This window comes from Panthera onca, chromosome B4 (genome assembly GCF_046562875.1).
Source record: "Panthera onca isolate mPanOnc1 chromosome B4, mPanOnc1 haplotype 2, whole genome shotgun sequence".
Classification (NCBI taxonomy): domain Eukaryota; kingdom Metazoa; phylum Chordata; class Mammalia; order Carnivora; family Felidae; genus Panthera; species Panthera onca.
Window position 1 is genome coordinate 29,849,800 of NC_138345.1, and position 24,551 is coordinate 29,874,350.

General features: G+C 41.6%; 1 protein-coding gene across 6 annotated transcripts in view; it reads right to left on the reverse strand.

The window, feature by feature from the left end:
• Window positions 1-504: 504 nt before the first annotated feature.
• The window catches only part of NRP1 (neuropilin 1), a 503,454-nt gene continuing 479,407 nt past the window's right edge, over window positions 505-24,551 (reverse strand). For 3 of the 6 annotated variants that reach the window (XM_081796084.1, XM_081796083.1, XM_081796082.1), the window contains exons 12-18: window positions 22,887-22,991; window positions 18,474-18,533; window positions 12,585-12,722; window positions 8,475-8,749; window positions 7,902-7,998; window positions 5,569-5,619; window positions 505-3,434 (exon numbers count right to left, since the gene is read on the reverse strand). In XM_081796084.1, coding sequence (XP_081652210.1) covers window positions 3,145-3,434; window positions 5,569-5,619; window positions 7,902-7,998; window positions 8,475-8,749; window positions 12,585-12,722; window positions 18,474-18,533; window positions 22,887-22,991 — 1,016 coding nt within the window. In that variant the 3' untranslated portion in view covers window positions 505-3,144. The remainder of the gene's footprint in view (window positions 3,435-5,568; window positions 5,620-7,901; window positions 7,999-8,474; window positions 8,750-12,584; window positions 12,723-18,473; window positions 18,534-22,886; window positions 22,992-24,551) is intronic. The other 3 variants (XM_060659006.3, XM_060659007.3, XM_060659005.3) reach the window with 3 other exon arrangements.

Below are 24,551 nucleotides of genomic sequence, written 5' to 3' on the forward strand. Positions count from 1 at the left end.
ATCTCATTAAAAAAAAAAAAAAAAGATTTACCAAATGGAATAAAGAGCATTTGACATAAGATTTGGGGTTGAAAAATTTCTGTGTATAAGGCTAAATTCTATATTCCTATATCCTGACAGTGTCTAATTTGGGTCAGTATTCTACTTTGGGATATTTCTTCTTAACTTTCTCTCCTAATTAGGATATACTTTAAAAATTAAAAAAAGAACTTTAGGGGCACCTAGGTGGCTCAGTAAGTTGAGTGACTGTTGATTTCAGCTCAGGTCGTGGGATGGAGCCCCATGCCGGGCTCTGCACTGAGCGTGAAGCCTGCTTGGAATTCTTTCTCTCTCCCTCTGCCCCTCTTCCCAGCTCACTCTCTCTCTTTGTAAAATAAATTTTGAAAAAGAAAATTTTGAAAAGAAAAAGAACTTTAAAAAATCTTGGAAGTGATTCAATGTTGGCACAATACCAATTTCTTTAACAAGAACAAAGCTAATATAATAAAAGCCATCAGGTGTGGGTGTTTTATGAAAATGTTTAATTCAACTGTTTCTTTGGAATGTAGTAGTCATAGTTTGGAATCTAAGTTACAGTTCAGTTCTATGTGGTTTTTATGCTACTCAGTGTCTGAGAATACAAATGTCATTGAAAGTTAAGGCTTCGCTGTTCATTTTGAAACAACAATTTACAAGCATCATATTGTCATAGAAAATAAAAATTTCTGTAAAAAAAATTTGCACAAAATTTTATGATGGTACAAAACATGAAGCAATCATATACCAGTAAAATGAAAACATTTTACTACAGAAAGTCTTATAGATTTCAATAAAGAAAAAATAGGTTATTTTACACCTTTAAAAATTACGAAACAATCTAAAACAATATAAACTGAACATTTTGTAACACTGCCTTTACAAATTAATAACTTTATAAACATATAATTTTTAAATATATTTATCAGTGCAAGATACTTTAAAATTTAAAGTTGCAGTATCATTTTTCCTTGACTAAGGACAACTCTAAGTCTGTTGCCTTAAAAAAAAAAAAAAAAAAAAAGCAAAAAAACAAAAACACATCTTGGTGCTTTCATCCTGGTATGATTGTAACAACTGAATGAATGCCTCTGGGGATAAAAATCTATTCTTTTTTCCTAGTGATCAATACTTTCCTGGAAACAAAAGGCATTCATAATCCAATTAAACCAAGATGAATGGACTGACCCATTCATGATGCAAATGTGACTCCCACAAATGCGTCTGAAAGGGACCCAGGGCAATGTAGGAAGGACAATCTAAAAGTTCTATACACCATGGCCTGATACAAATACACGGGAAACAACCACAGCTTCTTTGGATTAATTCGCATGCTGCCTGATATTTACGGCTCTTTGCTGTTGGTTCTAGGCTTCCTTCTTACCAGTCCCAAGGCAGGCTTTTTCTTTGTGAGCCATTGGAAGTTTCTAGGTGCATTCATTCAAGTCTGTTTTTTCAGCGTTGCTGCTGAATGGATGTTTTTAAAGATTTGTTTTGACTTTACTTGTTTTCTTTCCCCGTATTATCTTAAAATACTTCCCTCCAGGCACCAGGATTTATAGTCACTTTCTTAAATTAACTGTTCTTTCTTCCATTTCCCTTGTCTGATTCAATAGCAAAACAAGAGGGTTCTCAAGGGTCATTTTGCATATTTGGATGTAAAAATCTCATATTTTTGGATACTTGGAGAATTGTATTCAGTCCTTCCTTTGGGTCTCACTTAAAAGCCAATTAGTATTCCTTCTCCCTCAGCTTCTCACTCTATTAAATGCAAACATTTCTATCTCAGATCATTTTGATTGGAGCAGACAGACAAATGGCTTAAGGAAAAAAGATACTGTCACTTTAACCAGTTAACAAGAAAACCAAAGTTAGACTTTGGAGGGCAAAGTTAGGAATTTCCCTTATTTATTTATTTTTAAACATAAAGTCTAGCAAAATTGCTTGCCATTACCAGCAGGTTAAAGCTGCAAGTTTCTTTTCTGGACAATGGCAAATGCTTAAATTCTAAGAGAGAAAAAAGAGAGAGAGAGAGAGAGAGACAGAGAGACAGAGAGACAAAGAGAGAGAAAGAGAGAGGAGAGAAAGAGTTTACATTTGAAAATACATTCCATATGAAAGACCAATAAGAGAGAATATTGCAGCTTTATACAAAAGGGTCAAGAGACATGAAATTGAACTACGGAAAAAGCAGAACAATTAAGCCACATTGCCAAATCTTCGGAGCCCTTGCCTTCCCAGGGGCTGACATCTCACACTAAAATATACTTTCTTCTTAGTCAGTGGGCCACCAGGGTTTGATTAAAGAGTAGGGCTTTCACCAGCGAGAAACAGAGCAGGTTGTTAATGTAACACAATGAGAACCAGTACAAACAAAAAGGCACTTGAGAGGACATAGACTAGCCAGTGCCAAGGATTTTTCATTGCGGTTGTCGGCAGCACACCCACCCAGTTGCCAGCAGTGTTTGGTGATGGCACGGTTTCCTGTATGGAGTTCACAAGCACGAAGTTTAGTACAACACTGGAAAACATCAAGAAAATTTGACGGTATTGCTTTGTAAACAGAGCTGACACACTATACTGGTACTGAGGCTACAGCACTTTAACATAAAACATCCTAACCCTTCTTTGCCTATGCACGACGCGGGCAATTATACACAAGTACAGCTTCAGGAGTCCACTGAAGTGCAGTTATTCTAATAGATTCTGGGCACTGGGCTACAGGTAGCATGTCCATCAAAAGGGCCCCGCTGAATACACTTGGTGCCAGCATCTTGGATTTTGCACAGTTTCTGAAAAGAATCCATAAAAGGAAGAGGAGAGAGAATGGGGAGGGAGAGTTGAAATGAATCATTAAGTCATTCATACTTGGTCTCAACACCAGCATTGGATTATTCAAATGAAACCAACAGAAAAAAGCTGACTGTACATGATTCCGATTGCGAACACAGCTAACTTGTTCATGTCTGTCGGCCGTACTCATGGATGCTCCTGAGAAAAGCCTGGCTCAGCGTCATCAACGCACTTCCCAGCCTGTACAGTGAGAGAGATCAACAAACAGTTCCCCAGCACGTTCAAGTTACATCCTTCCCCTTCAATTCTCTGACTCGTCTTTTCATCTGTCTGCCTTCATGCCTCCGAATAAGTACTCTGTGTATTCAGTTTGTCTTTTTTCAACTTCACGCCATCCACGAGTTCAAAGTTATAGTTCTCCAGGGCAGATAAGTTTCTTTCGGACATCCCATTGTGCCAACAGGCACAGTACAGCACGACCCCACACACGGCACCCAGGAGGACGCCCAGGGCACTCATGGCTATGATGGTGATGAGGATGGGATCCAAGGTCTTCAACACGTTGCCCGGCTTCCTGGAGATGTTCTCATTGCTTTCTCCTGTGCCTTCATAGCCTGGGGTGCTCCCTAGGGGAAAAGAACAATTGGCCCCATGAGCAATGCCGACATACCAGATGAAAGTGGACAGAAGAGACAAAAAGGAGAGAAAAAAGCAAATCCCTCACTCCAGTTTCGTCTGTCCTCTCTCAAGGACCCGCGGGCAATCTCTGAAGTGGGGTTTGGCTCCCCCATGTGCGGGAAAACACCAAGATTTAGAACTGAGGTATGGGAGGGGAGAGTTCTGGGGAGTCGGTGCTGTGACTCTGATAGCTCAGTACATGGAAACAACTGATTCTGGACATACAAGGAGGGTTATGTTCTAATCGAATTCAGATTTTGCACAGCCCACCATCTGTGCTAGATCACAATCTGTGTTTACAGTCCCTGGCCAAACATGTGGTCATCAAGCTCTGCAAAATGCTTAGTCACACATTTGGCTAGTAAGGGGATTTGACCATGACCTGTGTGTTTGCCTGATCCCCAAACCAGGCACAAGGAAATCTTCCAAGCTGCCCTTTCACGTGGCACCATTTCCAGCGAGTCTGGGCACAGTTTATACACGTGTTTGTTCCTCCACATGTAAAATCCTCAAGTCAAACAGATTCCCCCCAAATCCACCGTGGGTTCACTCAAGAAGGAGAGAGCTTTCAGGACAAAGGGGATGCTTGCTGCTGACATTTCAAATGGGTTATGGCTCAGAGCTAGAGACCGTGTCTGTGTTGTGCTGAATAGAACACAGTTAATAATCAGCATCTTTGCAGCCTTGGTGGTTTCACTGGAGACAGTCACACTGCTCTGCAGTTCAGTCACTGGGGAAATGTTTTCTTTAGAGTGGAACATGAAAAATTATTAACATGGGAGCTCTGAGCCTAATTATGTGGTACTAGAAATGAGACTAAAATGTTAATGCACAACATTCAGTGTTTACTTAATGGTGTTCTGATCAACAAAGATTCCAATCAAAGAAAACTAAAAATATGAGATGCAAGTCCCTAAACAGGGGAAAACAAGCCTTGGGGCATATTAATATTCTCTCCCTTGAAACATTGTTTTGAAACAACCTCTAATAAAGTTTACATCTCAGCGTGGTGGGCTGTGTAACTAAGCTGAATGAGCTGGGTGTTAATGTTACTAATGTCATAGTATAGTGCCATATTTATCTGTGTCTATCAAGTCCAAGTCTGACTATAGCCAGTCCACATTTCTACGGGCAACAGGTGCCTATGCTAATGTGTAGGATACAGAAATGCTGGCAGCAGCTGTGAGTGATTCCGGGGCAAGTGTCCATCAATCCACAACTGCTGGCTGGGAGGTACAGAAGCTTCTAGAAATAAAATAGCAGTAGGCAAGGCCCAACTCTGATCAAATCTCTTGTATTTGATCACAAAGTAGTCAAGAAAAACATACATTTTCAGATTAATCCGTGTAAGATCCGAGGCTACCACCCAATTAACCGTGCTACTTAAAGGCAAGTCGCTGATCTGAGTTTTTCAGCCTCCTCGTGTACAAAATGGGGATAAATAAGCTTTAGAGAGCATAGAAGATACATATGTAAAGTGTGTGGAACATACTAGGTCCTCAATAAATCCTTGCCATCATCATCATCATCATCCTCATCCTCATCACTGTCTTCATTAACACAAAGTTAGGGGTCCCATGAAGAGGAGGAGGGAAAAAGATTGAACACAACAGCTTATCACAAAAATTGGGTTCCAGTCCTCAAAGATCATGTCTGGATATCAACCAGACAAGAATTTAGGTTGGCTTCAAATTACTGTATGAAAATTAGCACTGGTCTCTGGGTAAGTCATGGTCTTTACTGGTTTCCTACTTCTACAGTTGTAAAGTGAGAGTGTTTCACACAGTTATGCTCTAGGGGCTCCTCCAGCTCAGACAGGGGAGGGCAGGGCGAGCATGCTCCCCCAGGGCTCAGCCACTCCCCCAAGCTGGACTTGCCTCAGTGGCTTCCCTAGACCTCCAGACAGCTTAGAAGAGAGCACTCACTCTGTGACAATTCGCAGCTCCATGGGCAGAGACGTTTATTTTATTTGAACTGCTTTGATATAGCAGGTCACTAACGTTCCAGAAAGTTGCTTCATAAAATTTACCATGAAAGCCATAGTAAATTAAAAAAAAAAATTGGTCAGCAAGAAAAATTTACCTGTTTCATCAATTTTATTTTCTGGGTTCCTTTTATCCAGGTCTGCCGGTTCTGACAAGTTAAACAAAATTGAAAGAGATATTTGAACTGCCAACAAAATTCGATACACACAACCACATAAACCTTCACACACACACACACACACACACACACACACACACACACCCCTTCCTCACACTAATGGTTCTGCTAGATCTCCTTGAGAGTTTTTAGTCTAATCTCACCCTACCACATAACTATAGATCAATAGAGGGGCAATGTCAGATGACTAGGATATCTGTGTCACATCAAAATCCAGGTAGCACAGCTATCCATGTTTTGAAGAGAAGAGTGGAGGGTGATGGTTTTGGCATCTGGAGTGTGGGGAGAAGTCTGATGAAAACAGGAAACAGTAGTGGGGTTGTGCATATGGCTACCATCCTGTGCTTTTGTAGATAACTGCTTCCTAGCTCTTTGAGGCAAGAGACTGTGTCCTGTGTCTTAACAAAAAAACAAACAAACAAACAAACAAACAAAAACCCTCTGGAAAAGAGTCCCAGTAGCTCATGTGGTTTTGAGTAGGAGGTGGGGAGTTTGAGTACTTTATTCACTGCTATATTCCCAACATTTACAACAGTGTCTAGAACATAAAAGGTGCCTCAATAAATATTTGTTGCATAAATGTGTGGATAAGTAATAAATAGTTGATAGTCTCATAGCATCCATAGCTAAATATTCAAGGATATATATTTGATGAATAATTATACAGTTATCTTAGACATCTTTTTATTGTGACAGCAACATAGAGTATTTTGACAATGCATTAGTTGTGACTTTCTGAGTACATTGCTTCATAACAGCTATAGCCATGTGGACCAGTCACATGAAAAGAAAAATGCTCACAGAATTGTCTCAATCCCTCTATATATTCACCAGAGCACTTGGATGCTGCTTTGCATACAATATGCAGTCCATTAAAACTTGATGAATGGAATTAAATTTGATTTCTTTTCCTTAGTTTAGGGAGTTTACTCTTACGTTCTAAAAATATAATTCTCATCTTGGAATAGGAAAGCCTGTGTAACTGAATGAAATGCGTATTTTTTTAAATGTTTATTTTTGAGAGAGAGAGGGAGACAAATAATCGGAACCAGGCTCCAGGCTCTGAGCTGGCAGCACAGAGCTCAACGCAGGGCTTGAACTCACAAACCCTGAGATCACGACCTGAGCTGAAGCTGGATGCTTAACCGACTGAGCCACCCAGGCACCCCTGAAATACATATTTTAACAACAGTGTAGACTTGGATGTGGCCAATCTGTAGAGTAATTGCAACTGAAATATTAAGTCTTATCATTTCTTGTGAAGACCTGCTAAGTAGTGTGGCATTAAATAGATTTCCTTACATAGTACGAAGAAGCAGATCTTTATTCACTGCTCTTTTTCCCCTAATTTCTTTAATTGACCATATCAAATTATTGCCACTTTAGGATTACATATATTCAATATATTGTATATTAAAAGCTTTGTAAATTGCTGAAATGACCAAAAACCCATTACAGCCAACAGGCCCCCTTTGTCTTAAATTTGCCCAGTAGGCTTACTCCATTTTGTTATAATTAACATCCTATTATATGATATATAGCAAAAGTTTAAGTGTAGCAAATGGAGCTTAAGACTAATTACTGTGCTATTACATTGCCATTAGTGATTCTATTTATAATTACATATCAAGAACCAGGGAATATGAATTGGTTTTCTATGTCAACTTTCATCTATACATCCAGACCAATAAAAACCATAAACTGTAATACTAGGCAAAGTCTCAAAATTTCATTTATTCTCTTGAGTCATTTCCACTATTTTCAGAGTCAGAAACATCTACTTATTTGTAATAAAGCAAAGAATTATAGCTTCTATGATTCCTTAAAAATGTAACCTTAATTAAGTTCACTGTGCTCAAAATTTTCAACGGCCTGCTGTTTTGTTTACAGACTCAGATATTTGGAATTATCCAGATGTCTGAGTTTTCCACTTTTCATCAAAATGTTTTGGCATGGTATATATAGCCTGTAAACTGTGAGTCTTTCTTCTGAGCTACGGCTTTTGGATTCCACATTATTTATGTGGTTTTGCAGGTACAATCAGACACTAAATGAACTGGGTTAGGACAGGACGTAGCTAAAGATAAACTGACCAGATTTTATGCCCTGTTGCATCAAAATTTGCACTTCACAGGATGTGCCTATAGCCTGCATTGCAATTCTAGGTCTAAATGAACAAGACAAACACCATCACGTGAAAATAACTGTGCCCTGGGAAAGTGCGTCTGGTTCCGACAGCACTTCACACTTACTTGCGCAGTCCTCTTGTGAAATGTGGTTATTAATACTAATGTCATCCACTGCAATCCCGCCAAGGTTTCCTTTTCCGATTTCACCTTCAAAAATCACCTAACAAAATGAAATCATTTTCACAGTATTGAAATGTTCGGTCCTGAATAGCAGTGTTTACAAACGCTCGTTCAGTTCAATCTATGGCACATAAATTAAATTCATGAGATTTCACGTAAGCGTGCGCTTCGATCATCAATCTATGTTAACTGCCTGGTGATGGCATCAAACTTCTAACACTCTCTTTTTATAACTCAAAACGTTAAACTGGGGAAAGCACCAAATAAAAGGAATGTTCATTGTGGCAGCCAGAAATAGATTATAAAGTAGCATTCTCCTCTTTCTCAGCAAATTGGTTCTATTCCTATAATGTTGGAGACTGCGAAGCTACTGAGATTGCAGCGAAATCCCAGGTTCGGGAAATGCCCGAAATCATCTTTGGAATAATTCCCACATCTCTTCTCCATGATTTTCAACATTATCTCAGTGTCTCTGAAGGAGTTGCCCTCCCACCCGGGGAAGGGAAAGGGGCATACCTGATAAAGCTTCAGAGACTTGTGGAGCAGGACACGCCCTTCCTTCCAGTGGTCTCCCTGGTGTCCGATGGCCATCCAGACTAACTGGTCATACTCCTCTGGCTTCTGATAGTGCAGTTTGACCCTCAGCGTGCCCACGTGTGAACCGGACATGTGATACCAGAAGGTCATGCAGTGGGCGGAGTTCTGGGAATAAACCACGGGGCTCACCAGACGAGCCACTTTGCCCTTCTGGTTTTCGTCGGCTTGGGAATAGATGAAGTTGCCATCTCCTGCTGTGACAAAAACCCAGGTTAGGGAGAGTGGCTGAATGTATGAATCCTTTACCTCTTCTTTCCAGTTCCGTGACTCAAACCTTCTCTCCTAGGCTAAGCACCAAGAACCCAAATGTGCAGTGGAAAGGGAGCGGTGTGCTGTTGTTGGGGAACCTCTTTGGCAACTGGGTCTGCACTCCAAGCCTCTGTGAGTGGATGCTTAATTGGGAGAAGGCTGTGAAGCAGCATTAATTTGGATGCTACATATTTGGAATGCACTGTCACATGGATCTAGGCTGTGACTCCAGTTGGCCTTTGCATCGTTGCAAGCACCCTGAAAGCAGAGGGCAGACCTACTTTCATGCAACTTTAGAATAGTTTCAGCAGCACTGATGTGAACACAGACATTAAAGGGAACATATTTTGATGTTTTCTTATTTATCATTTCAGCTGGGTGAGGATACTTAGGTCACTATAGCTTCTTGATAATAATAAAGTTGCAGTTTTTCCAAATAATCTAGTCATCTTCTTTTTCCCACAAAGTCAGATGATTTTTTCCTCATTTATTTTAATGGCTTATAAATTCCTTAAATACACCTGAGAGCTTGAATCTCAGCTCAAGTCCCACTCTTGTTTGATGTGGGCTTCTGGTTCAAGGAGAGGCAAGGTTGCATATTTGAGGCTTATTAGAACTTGCCATTTTGGCAGCGTAGACACTTGCCGGGCGGCAAGGACTTACTCTTGGCTTTGCTTTTAATTACCCCCAGTGGGACCATTTCCTCCTGCCACCACCTGGTCTATACACACAACTCATGTTTCATTGTTTGCTCTGCAAATAGAAATACCTACTCTAACGCTTCACCTGATGTAAGTGCGAATCTGACGCTTGGGCCTCAGTGGGCAGCAGGATGTTTTGTTTGCTGCCCAAGGGGTTTGTGTGTTTGTGAGATACTTTTTCACTGTGCACATGTGGGCATGTCCTTGTATCTGCTCGCCTGCATCAACAGTGTCCAGGTGGATGCATCAGTGGGCAACTTGCTTCCATCACCTGGCTGCTTAGATGAGATTGCACCAAAACACTCTTAATGAAACCAACGGGTGAAATACGAAGAGGGTGGAAATTCCAGCAGTATGTTTGATACTGTTTTTGTGGCGCGCTCCCATGACCAAGGGAACTCAGTCACTCTTGGGGTTTGTTTTCTCCCACTACTTTACCCTATCTGTGTGACACTGTCATTTCCCTGAGGTGAGTAGGGTATCAGTCTACCAGCAGGGACAGGTAGAAAACACACCCATCGTGCCTCTGTGCCCAACATGCCCATCTTAGGGAAAAATACTGAAGTTAGAGATGCTGCAGAGAGGAAGCACACTAATGGAGTCCAAGAGGTTTATTTTGGCTAGTCAGTGAAGAGGTGGAAGAAAGAAGGAGAAAACTGGACTTGGATAGAGGAAAGATGGCTGCCTGAGAAATCTGTCATGACCTCTGCCCCGATGCACTGTGGTCTTCTAAAAACATGCTCCTGTCACTCCTCTGCTCAAAGCTTGTCAGTGGCTCCTCACTACCGTTAGCCTCTTCACCTCTTCACGTGACACCCGAGGCCACACACCCCCCCTGCCACATATCTAACTGCTTCACAGAGGAACCTGCCCAACCATACCACCTGCCATCCCTCCTCCACGTCTGCACACGCCATCCTAGCTCAGACAGTCTCCGGGACAGAACTGCTTTCTCTGATCCCCCGTGTTACCTTTCTTGTCTCTGCTCACCCCCACCTTGGGGCACCCTCACGCCAGCACAGTAATCATTTCTCACCTGCAACCAGACTGTGAGCTCCTCAGGGCAGGGCTACCCTCCTTTATTCCCGAATCTCCAGTGTCCAGTTCAGCATCTAATCTAAAGTAATAGAGCTCCTCAAACAACCCTTGTTCAATGAACCAGGGAAGATGACGGGCTTCAGGAATCCTCCTTAAGGAGGTACATAGCTTCCCTCTTAGAAGTCAACTGCAGAAAACCACGTGGGTTTCTTTGAAAAAATTCAAAATTGAACAGCAGGATATTTTACCTAGATATTGCTAATTTAAAGAAATCTCCAGGTCTGATTTGCAAAGTGCGGAATACTGTGTAATGTCGGTCCATGTGCATGTGTGCTGGGTGTAGGCTCTTTTCGTGTAGGATTTTTATGTTAACAAGTTCCTGCCTTTCAGATATCAGTCTCGCCCCTCTCTCTCAGCAAATGATTGCCTTCCTAGTGCTACAGGAGGCTTTTTCTCTTCAGGGCAGACCTGGTAAATCTGGGTGTCTGGGAGAACAAAAGAGACAAATCCTTCTGAAGGAATCACACTTCTCAGCTGTTAATCTAAGACAAGCCCTCCTTTTCTGATACTCCAACACATAAAGCGTTGATATTTTTCCCTTTCAGGGGTTTTATCACAGTTCTGGGTCAGGAACTCTGTCTTCATTTTCTCAATTAGCACTTTACTTCTGCAAGCCTTTTAGCTTTTGTCTCTGGCTAACATAGCTTTTAACCTCCTTTGAATGTCAGATCCTACTGAGCCATTTTGCTTCACTTTGCATCAATTTTTCCACCATTACTGCCTTCATTTCAGCTAATTGCATTTGGTTAATTTGATGCCATTTATATGTACAGTGCCATTTACAGTCAAAGTATTTTAAGTTTTCTAAAACTGCTTGTCTTAAGATTCAATTGAAAGTGTCTCAGAATTGAAGGAGTCCAATTTTATCCAATTTCCTTGTCATTCTCATTAGGAAAAGAGGTAGCTGTGGTGGAAGGCGGCCAATTCAACCTACTTAATGGTTATATTCACTGGGGGAAAAGAAGTGAACAATAAAATGGGAGAGGCATGAAGTGCCCTCTGCCCGTCCATTGGCCCACTGACCCACTGGCCCAAAGCCCTAGCATGGGGCAATTTTGCTTAATGAGATTTCTCAGCCTCAGAAAATGTCCCTCAAAGGTATCATTTGAGAAGCCACCTCTTCAGTGAACAGTCCTGTAAGTCTCCCTGAGTAGGGTAGAAGTCGGTGGGTTGTATCTGTTGTGTATGGGAGTGTGTGTATATGTGGTCTTTGTAGGACGCCGCTGGATCTTTACACTGGGTGACAAGATGACTAAGAGGAAAACAGGATGGCGGTGGATAAAAAGTTCTTGGAGTGGCTGTCAGCCCCCTGTAACCCCCAGCCCATCCCTCTGCCCCTCATTAATCTTAGCAGGAAAGCAAGACAGGAGGTGGCGTGGGGTGAGGTTTCCACCTGCTCAGAAAAAATGGGCTAGATTTACAACCTTCCTCTAAAGAATAAGAATCCCACCCCACCTTCTTCCACTTCCACGTCAAGGGTCAAGAGAGAGCAAGCAATAGTCTCACTTATTGTTTCTTTAGCTGCAAAATAAATGAGATGACATATGTCTGGACTTGCTTCAAAATAATCCAGAGTCAGGGGTGATAGGGATAAAATAAGAGTCCTGTGATTTAGTGCCTGTTGAAGTTGGGTTATATACATATAGGGTTCATTTCACTAAGCCTTTTCTGTTTGAGTATACTTGAAATTGCCATAAACAGCTCAGGAAAAGTATGAAACAGGTACTTATTCACACATCTTTACCCAGTTTGCTATTTACCAGAAAGGCAGCCAGTTGCCAAATTTAATCAGCTTTCTCTACCACTTGGCGGACAAGCATCCCTTCTAGGAAAGGAGAGCTTGGTAATTCCAGGAAAGGAAGGCATGAGTGAACGCATGGTAGTCTTTTCAAACACCGCTGGTCCCACAGACCACAGAAACCCTCCATAGCCACACCTTTGCTAATTCAAAGAAATGAGGCTGAAGTGAACTCTCCGTTACCTGTGTGATCCTGAATCGGTCCGGTTTTGCTGGTCAACACGCTCCACTTGAGCTGCACGTGATTGTCATGTTCCCAGTGACAGAATGTCTTGTGAGAGCCCCAGCCAAATTCGCAGTTAAAACCGTATGTTGGAAACTCTTCAGTGGGTGGAAAAGAAAAATAGAGAAAAGCAGAGAAAGACAAATTTAATCATTTAGGTCAGAAAGGCCTTTAATTTGCTCACAGAAGGCACAATTTATATAATTTAACGTATGTTTGAAAATTCTGGGAAAGCCACAAAATCCAGGATTACCAGGAAACTCAAAAGATGCATGGAGATGTCAAAATGTTTGCAAAATCACGTTTAGGATTTTTTTTTTTTTTTTTATCCAGCTTTAAAAAGATTATGGACTGCCTGCCAAATTGGTTTTACATAAAATTTCCAGAAAGGTTACTTTCCAAGGCATATATATTACATCTGTAGCATTCTCCCTTGGTCCACAATATTTAATATGAAAGATACTCTATTTTTGAGTATTATATAAATTGATATCCACCAATGAAAAGAATCTTAAGTACAGATTGACCTGTGAACCTTAAAAGTCTAGAAATGTGACTGGGCTGGATGTCTCATTCTGGAGGCTATGTGTATTCTCACCATTCTGGCTAATGCCTCAGGTCTTTAGGTCAGATCTCTGAAGCATTTCTTAAGATTATTTTTTCTTCTGTGCTTTGTATCAGGTCAATCAATTTTAAATGTAAGTTTCTGCTTTTTTAGTGAATTTTAAAATGTGTATGTAAATTGTTCACCCTACTTAAAACCCAGGCAAGTTCACGTAAAGCCAAAGCATTTTTAAATAGCTGCGCATTAAAAAAAAATTTTTTTTTCATGTTCAAAGTGTTTCCTTTGGAATCTAAAAAGAAAGTATGAATGGATTCTCAGAGGGATTATTTATTTTGTGTGTTCTACAAGGTGCTATTTGACTGTGGTGTTTTTTTAAACCCCCATAGCTTTACTTTTTTTACTCAACTCCTTTTTTTCTTAGAAGTAGCTTCTCTTGTTAAGTATGGAAAAAATGAAATCATAATGGCTTGGATTTTGTTTTTGGTAAACTGAAGCGAATAATAAAAATAATCCTAAAGATAAAATTCTCCTGCCTCTGCCAGTCCCACTCCTCCCCCATTACATAAAATTAAACACACAAAGCGCGGCTGTTTTCTCTAATGAAGGAAGGTCACCGCTTCTTGAGTTTAGGTAGTCCACAAGATGGCAGCATTGAAACGGAGAGAAAGGTGCCCAGGGCGTCTCGCCAATTGGATCTTGAACATTCCTCAAACAATTCCTATGTACAATAAGGGAGGTATAGTATCGTATGTTGTATTAGGGTCAGCCTGAGATCCTAGCTCGCTTTGATCTTTAACTTTGTCCGCGTTTAACACGACGTAGCCTGCTTTCTTCTCGGAGCCTGGGCTCCATTGCCCCTCCCCCACTTTAACAATGGCAGGAGGGATTTTAATGGGAAGATTTAGTGAATAGATAAGGATGATTTACTTTGCATTTTTAGTTTCCAAGGAACCCTTTTCAAATGCTAATGTAGAATTTTGGAAGGAATGCACCATATGCATTGTCAAAAGGGAACTGGATGGATTCTCCCATCCAGGGACAAGGAGACCTCCTGAGGGGTGAGGGGTGGAAGGGTGCCTAGGGCCAGTTTGGGAAAGTAACTCTAGTGTGAGCCACGTGATGCATATAACGTGCGGACTTTGTGTTAGTGCAAAAGGGCTGTATTTCACAGCTATGGTGTCACTGGAGTGATATATTTCATGTCTAGTTTATCCTAACCATGAAATAGGGCTTCTTAAAGCATGAGAAACCCTCTCCAAAATTTACCACACTTTTGAGCAGCAAGATTGAATTATGCAGATGAACTACAGTCCATTGAACAGTGACTGAATGGTTGAGCAACCTTGGATGTCAACACCCACAAACCTGGAATGTACTGCCGCATAATCTCATGTTAGAAAATGTTAATATTGGAAAATGTTAATATGTGTGTGGTTTTGAGTTTCCTCCTTAAATGTAGTTTAGAAGACATGCACATGTAGGAAGGCAGCAAGCCATTACAGCGCACACATTTCTGGTTGTATTTCTGGTTAATACATCAAATTATTATTGTATAGTATAGAAAACCACACCATGCATTATTTTGGCTCTTAATTTTCTGGTGATAACAATACAATATATGAACTTGGATGTTTTGGTAATGACCAGGACATAGGACAGCCTTGCTTGAAAGGAGGACTCAAGCATTTCTGCAGCTGTACTGCTCAGTGGTCTGTGTTTATCTTCTCATGTTTTTTCCAGTCCTAGGAATTTAACAAGGCAATCTGCTCTAACGTTATGTATTTTACTACTCTTTCATCTTCTTGTCCCAATCATATAATCTCTGGCAATCTTGCTAATTTAAAGGAAATACTCTTTTTTTTTTTTTTTTTTAATCAATGCATATGGTGGCGAGGGGTGTGGGGTGAGAAAATGTTGAAAATTCAAGCCTGGCCAGAAAGGCTATTAAACACATAAAATATACACAAACATTTATAGGGAAGGGAAAGAAAAAAGAGATTGAGGGAGGAAAAAAGAAGGACAGAAGCAGAAAAGAGGAAAGAGAAAGAGAAAAAAGCAAATTGATGAATGAAGTTAAGTATATAGGACTATTGACCTTTCCGTCTTCAAAATATTCTCCAGGCCCTGTGGCTGCATGATTCTCATTAAATTCATTGGGAATAATCTGGCTAAATCCCTTCTTGACTCTTAAAAATAGCAGGAAACAATATTCTGAACTTAAAACAAATTTACAGCCGCTGTGAGCACGCACCAGCTGCAATTGTTGAACTATCTTGCCCACAGTCGAATCATTAGCACCATATATGCACAAGGATTTAATTTTAGAATCTGCTTTTCAAAACTTCTTTTGAGGATGTTAACTAGCTTACTCACAGACTGGTCTTTCAGTCCAAATAAGTGGAGGTGCTCAGGCCCATGTAATCAGAGGTTAGGAATATACTCTGAGCTGCTATAGGAGTGTTTGCAGATCCTCAGAGGGTGAGATGTTTCAGCAGGGGGAGTTAGATTTAAAATGCAGGGTTTCTCATCATTTCCTGGCAAAGCATTAATAGGCTTTTATGCATCTGATTACAACCGAGGCAGTATATGAATGTTATATATCCACTGAGTTTATTATATTGATAAGAATCCACAAAAATGAAATTTTAAGACTCTGCTTGAGTATCTAATGGTTTCAGCAAAATGAGATTAGATGAAAGTTCAGGGGTTCAGTTTGCTGCTTGTAAAGATGTCCAAAGAATCTGAAAACTGCAGAACAGTGTAGATCAAATTATCCGATAGGTGGGTCCCACCACTGGGTGAACACCTCAAAATCAGACTTGGCCTCTGACTTTATGTACACTCTGGGCCTACTGAACTGTTCTGAGCATTGGTTTAGCCAGAAGGTGACAATGAACAGAACTCCTCAAAGAAGGTCAGACTATCCATTATCCACAAAGACTGGGAGACAGATTCAGGACTCAAGCAATGGAAAAACAGGAAACCAAGGTCATTTGTGGAACTCAAAACCAGAGCAGACAGCCTTTATCAGTAAGCTCTGGTTTGACATAAACTGGTTTAGATGGTGGTCGCTATGGGTCTTACTGGTTCTCGATCTGTACATCTGTGCTCTGACCACAGTACACCCTCTGAGATGGCTGGCCCTTGAACTCATGCACAAACCGAATGCATTCACAAAGTCATGCCTAACCTTCCACCTCCAGGGAGAATTATCCCATTTTGGAATCCGGTGTATACCTTTCCATTTTCTCTAGAACTGTTGCTCACTTTTAGTTTTTAAATGATCCCTAGCTCTTTTGATAGGCAAGAGGAGAGAGGAGTTGAAACAAGTTCATTGGCAACTTCAGAGTGGCTTTATTTTTTAATTTTTAAAAATATTTATTAAAAAAAATTTAATGTTCATTATTTTTTTTTTTAATTTTTTTTTAACGTTTATTTATTTTTGAGACAGAGAGAGACAGAGCATGAACGGGGGAGGGGCAGAGAGAGAGGGAGACACAGAATCGGAAGCAGGCTCCAGGCCCTGAGCCATCAGCCCAGAGCCCGACGCGGGGCCCGAACCCACGGACCCCGAGATCGTGACCTGAGCCGAAGTCGGACGCTTAACCGACTGAGCCACCCAGGCGCCCCTTAATGTTTATTATTTTTGAGAGACAGAGAGAGAGAGAGAGAGAGAGAGCATGCAAGCAGAGGAGGGGCAGAGAGAGAAGGAGACACAGAATCCAAAGCAGGCTCCAGGCTCTGAACTGTCAGCACAGAGCCTGCCGCAGGGCTCAAACCCACGAACTCTGAGATCATGACCTAGCCAAAGTCAGACGCTTAACCAACTGAGCCACCCGGCCGCCCCTTAGAGTGGTTTTAATTAACTCTCTGGCAAGAGAAAAAACTAACAGAGCAGTTAATATGTTTGTTACATCATTAGAACTTCATGTTTTCACCTCAGCCCTCTTCCCTATGACAGAAGGTCACAAAAAGCCAGCCGGCAGTTACTCCACAGAAAACCACCCAAGAGGGCCAAGGGCCCCCAGAAAAGTCAGGAAACAAGCGAGGGGCCGGGCTTCACTCATGACCAACTGCAGCCATCCAGCGTGGTTGCACAACCCCTGGAGGCCATACTTTACAACTTGTAAAGTACTTTGGACTATAGTTTTTTCTGAATTTAGGTGAACAGATACTCTTCTGTTTCACCTTTCCGTAGTTGGGGGTGTCTGAGCCATGGGGTAGCAAGAACTCTGTCAACCTGAGCACACCACAGGGAAACTTGGGGTTAAGTTCAAGTGAAGAGAAGTTTGTTTTGCAGTTTAATCAGGTCAACGGTGACAGTGTCCTTTAAGGAAGCATACTAATTAGAGCAGTCCTTTCTACTTTCTGCCTAGCTGGGTAGTGTCATACTGTTGAGGAAACATTGATATACACCACACGCCCCATTAATAAATGACTGTGGAGGCCAAGGCTGAGTGAGCTTCAATAAAGGAAATGGGAGAAGCTGGAAAACTGACCTGGTCACCTTACTCTAATGATTAACTTTAAAGTATTTAAAACCTCTGATTGCTTATACTGACCATTTCCCTTCGTGTGTGTCTGGGGGGAAGAATTTTACAGAATACTAACAAAATACAAAAGAGAGAAGAGGGGAGGCTGCCATTTCACTGCCGCTGGCCGCTGATAAACAGCAAGCCAAGGGTTTGAAAAGTCATTATGCTTTCCTATGAATAAAAGGATGCGGAGGCGCTCCCGAGGGCGCCGCTCTCCCCCCGCACAATCAGAGCCCTGGTTTCCTGCACCCCACTTCGTGGCACGCCCACTGGAAACGCTGTTGTCAAACTGCCAACTTCGTGGCAGGCAAAACTGACAAACTTTGCCTGTCTCGGTTTTGCAGAATTGTGATGAAAATAAATAGTCAGGCTGCTGCCTGTGAGATTTCCTTCTCCTGTAGTTTGCAAACACAGTCCATGTCCTAGATGTGCTGCGTTAAACAAAGTATGTTACTCAGTTCCTTCAGTCGGGAGCTGGGATTGTCACCATTTGGCAATTACTGATGGAGAAGGAAACCTCACTCCCGGCTGCACATACATGTGGATGAAAGGAAAGCAATATTTATGGCTCATGCTTAGAGACCAGATGCTGCGTGGCGTCCCTCTTCTAGGACTTTGGGGGAAACCGAAACCAAGAAGCTGCGCAGGGCACTATTTCAGGGCGTGGAGGGGGGCGGACATGCACTATTTGGAGGGGGGGAGGGGGAGAAGCACACGTGGAATCTACGCCATTTTGTTTTGTTGGATACCTGATTGTATTGTGCTGTCTATTATTGTTGGTTTTTCTGTGGTCAGCACGGTGGTCCCACCTGAAAAACAAAAATAGTGACAGACAAAAATGAGAAAAAGTAAGCATTGGGGATAATAAGCATTAAAGAAATGCTGCATGTGTGCATACATCTGTTAGAGGCGAACATTTTCCACAGAAAATCCTTCCTTTAATTCCGCCTGTAGTAATTTGTTTTACTTAGATTTTGTCCACCACGATAGCAAGTTCAAATAAACCACTGGTTTTTACTCAACACATTTGCTCATAAAGCATCCAGGCGGTATGGACAGTCTCAGACTTTGTTCCAAGGGCATTCCCTGGTTCCCAGGCTAAGCGTGCTACACCATTGTGACAGTGAAGGGCAAAAGCCTCCACAAGTCCCCAGTGACTTGGGAATTAAACTTGACCTGGGCCTCTTAAGCTTCAAATAGTTTCCCAAGGTTTCAGATGTGTGCCTTCAGGGGCGGTGTAGGGCTGCTCCCCACAATCTATTTTGAAAACTGTAGGTTTAAGAGGACGACAGCAGTTCCTTTCTTTTGCTGCTGTAGTTGTTTATTTTTCCCAAGGACAAATATTCTGCCCAGTGTGTGATTTGGAGAAGCTGCAGAAAAAGTTCACAGGCCCAGAGAACTGGAAGTTTGCACAAAGAATATCCTGAATGTTGTGAGCTCTCAATCAGTGGGGCAACTTTGGAATTCCTGGTGAGGGAACCAGGTGCTGATTTAGCTCCACCCTCTTTTCTTCTGCACCCTGGCGCTTCCATTTTCTGCTCCTCCTCATTATTACACTTCTGGTTCTGGTTTAGTTTTTTTAATGTTTGTTTATTTTTGAGAGAGAGAGGGAGGGGCAGAGAGAGCTGGAGATACAGAATCTGAAGCAGGCTCCAGGCTCTGAGCTGTCAGCACAGAGCTAGATGCGGGGCTCAAACCCATGAACCACAAGATCAGGACCTGAGCTTAACCAACTGAGCCACCAGGTGCCCCTACACTTCTGTTTTAAAGTCGTGTTCTTGAACTTGCCAAACACAAGAATCACCTGAACGCTGGCTGAAACTGCAGCTGCCAATCCGCCTGTCCTCACTCCTTGAACCAGAATGTCCAAAGTTCAGGCCTTTAAATCTGAATTTGCAAAAGCTTCTCAGGTGAGGCTTATAACCCACTAAGTGCAGGGGAAACACCGGTTTGCTGTTTATTACATAAGGTGTTGGAGCCATTTCTCCTTATGTGTATCTGTTTTGCAGATTATGATCAGAGATAATCTATTTGTTACCCCAAGAGGGAAAGCCCAGGGCAGACTCAGGGGAAGGACATGGGGTGGGCTCATGAGTATCAGGGAAAGTTTGGGAGGTGGTTATAAGGTGCCATTGTACACCTTCCAGTAGGATCATTCAATAAAGATGTGCGATCATCTCTATTCTGGCCAGGTCCTAGTTTCACCCTGTAGCTGCCACAGAGCAGAAATCATCTAGATCATGAATCAGAGAGCCGTAAAATCATGCTCTTGGGATGGTATGAAGATTTTGGAGCTAATCGACTACAGCACCAAGTCATGTTACCCTTGCTTTCCCAGCAAATACGCTGGATGAGCGGTCACACGTGTGCGTGGCCTCAATGAGGCAAGCATTAGGAAGAAAGAATTATATATATTATGGGTTAAGGAGGTGAATCTATAATGGCAGAATTGGAGGGAGGCCAGAATACATTAGCATTCTGTTCCCAGTGGTCTCAAGGGAGAAAGACTCAAGGTGAAAATTCACTTTTTAAAACTGATATGATTATCAGTTTTGTTATACGTTGGGAGCCAAACTCTGATGTTGGGTACGCACAGACCCAATGAGAAATTTGGCCTCCTGGTGCCTTTGAAGCTAATTGTATTATCTAATGACTTCAATAGCATTTGCAAATGAGTAACTTCAGGGGTGAATTTTCACCTTGGCAAGCAGTGTGGGAGAGCAAAATCTCTCCTCATTTCCATGCATTTTGGTAGAGTTCACCTGGAATTCAGTGTTGTTTGTAAGTAATGAGCATTTTGCTAAAATACTTATTCGCCACTATATTCAAAGCAGCCAACCCAGGAGGAGAAATTAAAGGGACACCATCTGCATTAAGGAACCAAACACCATGAAAGAGAGCATTCATCCTAATTTCCACACCCCCTCCTATCAGGATAAGGTGAGGATGCTTTCACTTTGGCTCCATTACACTCAACGTGCCAAGTTTGAGGCTCTGTCAGCAAAGCCTGTGACTGAAGGAGCAAGGAGTGTGTGTGAGCCTAGGATGTGAGCTGTTTCCATGCAAGGCGATACCTGGGTCAGGGAGGATTTTGCTCCTTGCAGAAAAGCTTACATAGGAGCACACCCTTTCTCAGAAAAGGAGAACAAGTAACTTCATAAAGCAAAACAAGTAAAAACAGCAACAACAAGAAGAAAACCCAAAACTGGCCGCAATGCAATAAATGAATTTGAAACATGAGATGCCTTCTGAAATCACCTCTTCGATGGGGGCGTAGAGCAGGCATTATCAATACCTCTGGAAGTTCTTAATATATGTCTGATTCATAGAAATGTTGAGACAAACAGGCTGGCTCGAGAAAATAACTTTTTTTTGCCATTGTAATATGTAAAAAAAAAAAAAAACTAGAACTTTTTTCTATCTTACCAATAAATGATGTTAAATGCTGTAGATAAACTATAACCTTGTACATTTAAAAGACTGTCAGTGTTTCTACTATAAATGACCCATTTTCTGTGGTTTGTTACTCATTTGGCATACATAATTTGCTCCAGGCTAACATACTTGCCCTATTTCATTCAAAGGGTTCAGTTTCAATTGATTCAGTCATGAACTGATCCAAAAATGAGAAGGTTGGTTGTTCCGATATGAGAAGTAAATCTGAGGCTTTGTTTCTAATCAATATTAACTGACCACTTTAGGGTTTATAAAGAAAAGAACCTTCTCCACAAGAGGGCAATTGAAAGGGTATACTGTGATGACTACAGTCGTTCCTTTTTATGAGGAATTTCACTACAGATGTGTGACAGGGTCCACAAAGAGCCTGAGGTCTGTGTCAGGGTGTTTACAAGCAATCCTGGGAAGGTTCCACAGGACCTGGTTCATAGAATGGTACTCTGTTCTTAACATCAGCTGTAGGGTTTTCAGCTTGAACTTGACATCTCACAAAGAAAATGCGTCTACATTAATTAATTTTTGTGGCTTTTGGCTGCTTACACACAAGATTTGTTTTCAAAAGCCCATAGTAACATTTATTGGCCCTATGACTGTAAGTGATTAGCCTGGAAGTTTGGAGGGAGACAGCCTTAGGAGCTGGGATTTAAATGTAAACCAAGTTCATGGTACTATGTCTCTGAGCTACATTTCACCTCTTATTCTATCTGAGTGCCGAGCTCTCTTGCTCCTTCAGAGGAGAGCTTTTGAAGTAATTGGAAATGTACTTTGGGACATTTCCTTCCAGATTTTTACATTAATGCATTAGCCAATAACATGGCACTATTATGAAGTTACATGGTAACGCCTTCAGTTTCCCCCATGGAAATTAATTATGTGGGCTCTCTGAGTCACCTCTGGCTAAAAATACAGACCTATATCCAAGGGCTCATGTTTAATCTAAAATGAGAGTCAGATGCTATATGAAACTGCATTTAACCCAAGTGGCGATAAAGGTCCCACAGTGCCTTTGGCAACAATAGGGTGAAAATCCTACTGCCTTGGCCAATTTCCAAGTGGTACAATCCCATTTCCCCACTTGTCTAATATTTCCTCTGCCATTCCAAGTAGAAGAGAAGGTCACTTTGTAGCTCTTAGGGTTTTAGAATGTTATGGAGGAATACTCTAAATTAATTAGTGAGGTATTTGGCACACACCGTCCCTGATACATTTGCTAGTCGTTGCTGATGTGAAATAAGAAGTAATTCTGCCTTTGTAAATTTCAATGTAAAATGATTTACAAAACCCTAACTTAAAAGCTGCATTTCAAATATAAGCCTAATTTCATCAATTAGTGGGGTAAAGGTTCCACTCAAAGCATTTTCCCCTTGTTCAAAAATGCAAATAAACATTCTAAAGTGTGTGGTTGTGTAGGGGTGGTGCACGTGTTGTGGGGGGTGGGGGTTTGAAGGTGAGGATGAGTTTAGCACATGGAGCCATAGAGAAATTCTTACGGAATTAAGAAAATCCTAGCCTCTGGCTCTGAAAATGGCTAAAATAATTGTGTCGAATGGCGGCGGCAGATGGCATGAGGAAAGGAAGCAGTGACCCCAGTTGATGATGGCCGCCACCGTGAGGAGCTACACAAACATGAACAGACATGCACTAGCAGGTCTCCACTACGACATGACTGAAATGGCACAGCAATGGGATGAAGATGGTTTCTGCACCTGTGAGCTGGAAGTCATCACCTGTTCCGCTGTGGCAGTTGGCCTGGTCATCATCACACTCATCCACCAGGTTCCCGTTGGGAGTGGTCGGTCCAGCTGTAGGTGCTGAAACAAGATCCAAGGATTACTACCTCACACCTCTGAAATGTATTTGCAAGGCTCTGGCTATTGAGTCTGCTAACACCTTTGCAGAAAACTCTAATCTGTGGTAAGAAGGCCAGGAGCATGATTCGCCTCCCTTTCAGGAGCTAAATCTACTTGGATTTGGCAGAATTCGTTGGGGACTGCTTTGTTTTGGTATTTGATCCATATCTGTTCAGTAGAGCTGGCTGCCCTAGCATTTTATACATTGCTCTCTACATAAACATCCTTTTTGTGAAAAGTGCTTGCATTCTCACTGGTTATTTATTCATGACCCTGGAATTGAGAACTTTGATGACAGAGATTCTGCTTCAACTGTTTTTCCTTACATTCTCAATGGGCTAGAGAATTCACCTGTCATGAATTCTTTTACTTTCTTAGTATTAGCTAAGCTTGCTAGGTTTGTATTAGAATTTTTCTCCAAAAGGGAGTCTCAAGATTCACTTTTAGTACAATATTGTTCTTTAAAAAAAAAAAAAGAAAGAAAATTGTGAATGACTCCATTTCTCTTTAAGTAAGCTTCTCAACTTGTGATCCCCCTCTCCAGAGCAGGTGTTTGAGAGGAGCTGTCTTAGATGTCCTGGGGTCATTTTCCCTTAACTCCCGGAAGACTGCATTCCACTGTGGACAGGTATTCCTGTATCTTTGAGTGTGTAGTTGAAAGGTAGCCAACATTAATCAAAGACTGCTTTTGAAGTTCTTTAAACTTAGTTTGGTCTATTATTTTTCAGCCTGTTACTCATTCTTGCAATCTGCTTAATATTTTACAGTTTTTGGCATTACCTTTCACTTTGCAAGGCTTGAGATAATGTACAGCTCTCAATGTCTGAGAACCAGACAAGATACTGGGAGTGGGGGCCTGTTCTCTAATAGCTTCTGGCCATGTGTCTGGGAATGTGTTGGTAACTGCTTCTTTCTCAATAAAAAAATTGATAGTCTTTGTTATTGTGCTTAATTACTGAGCAGAGTTATGACAAATATAGAAATGTAGTTAGGAGCGCCTGGGTGGCTCAGTCGGTTAAGCGTCTGACTCTTGATTTCGGCTCAGGTCATGATCTCATGAGATGGAGCACTGTGTCCAGCTCTGAGCTGACGGCGCAAACCCTGCTTGGGATTCTTTCTCTGACCCACCCCCCTCTCAAAATAAATAAATAAGCATTAAAAAAAAAAAAAAAGAAAGAAATTTAGCTAGCTTCAACTTCCTCAGCTGCCCAGAGCACACACTAGGAACGTGTACAGAGAATGTGCACAGTGTTTAGGCACACCATCTAGACTTCGTGAAATGCATACACACAAATTTTGGGCTCCACTTACTGCTATCAGTGAATCAGTGGAATCCTCCCTGCTAATCCAGATGCTTGTATTCACTGAGTTACGTGCCACTTTTAAGTATTTTAAACTCTCTATTCATCTGCATTCCTTATGGGATTTATAAAGGAGGAATTCCTCATTGGAAGTGGCCCAGGGTAGTACTTGGTTTAAATTTAAAAAATAGAAAGTGGATAATTTTTATTTCCCAATTTT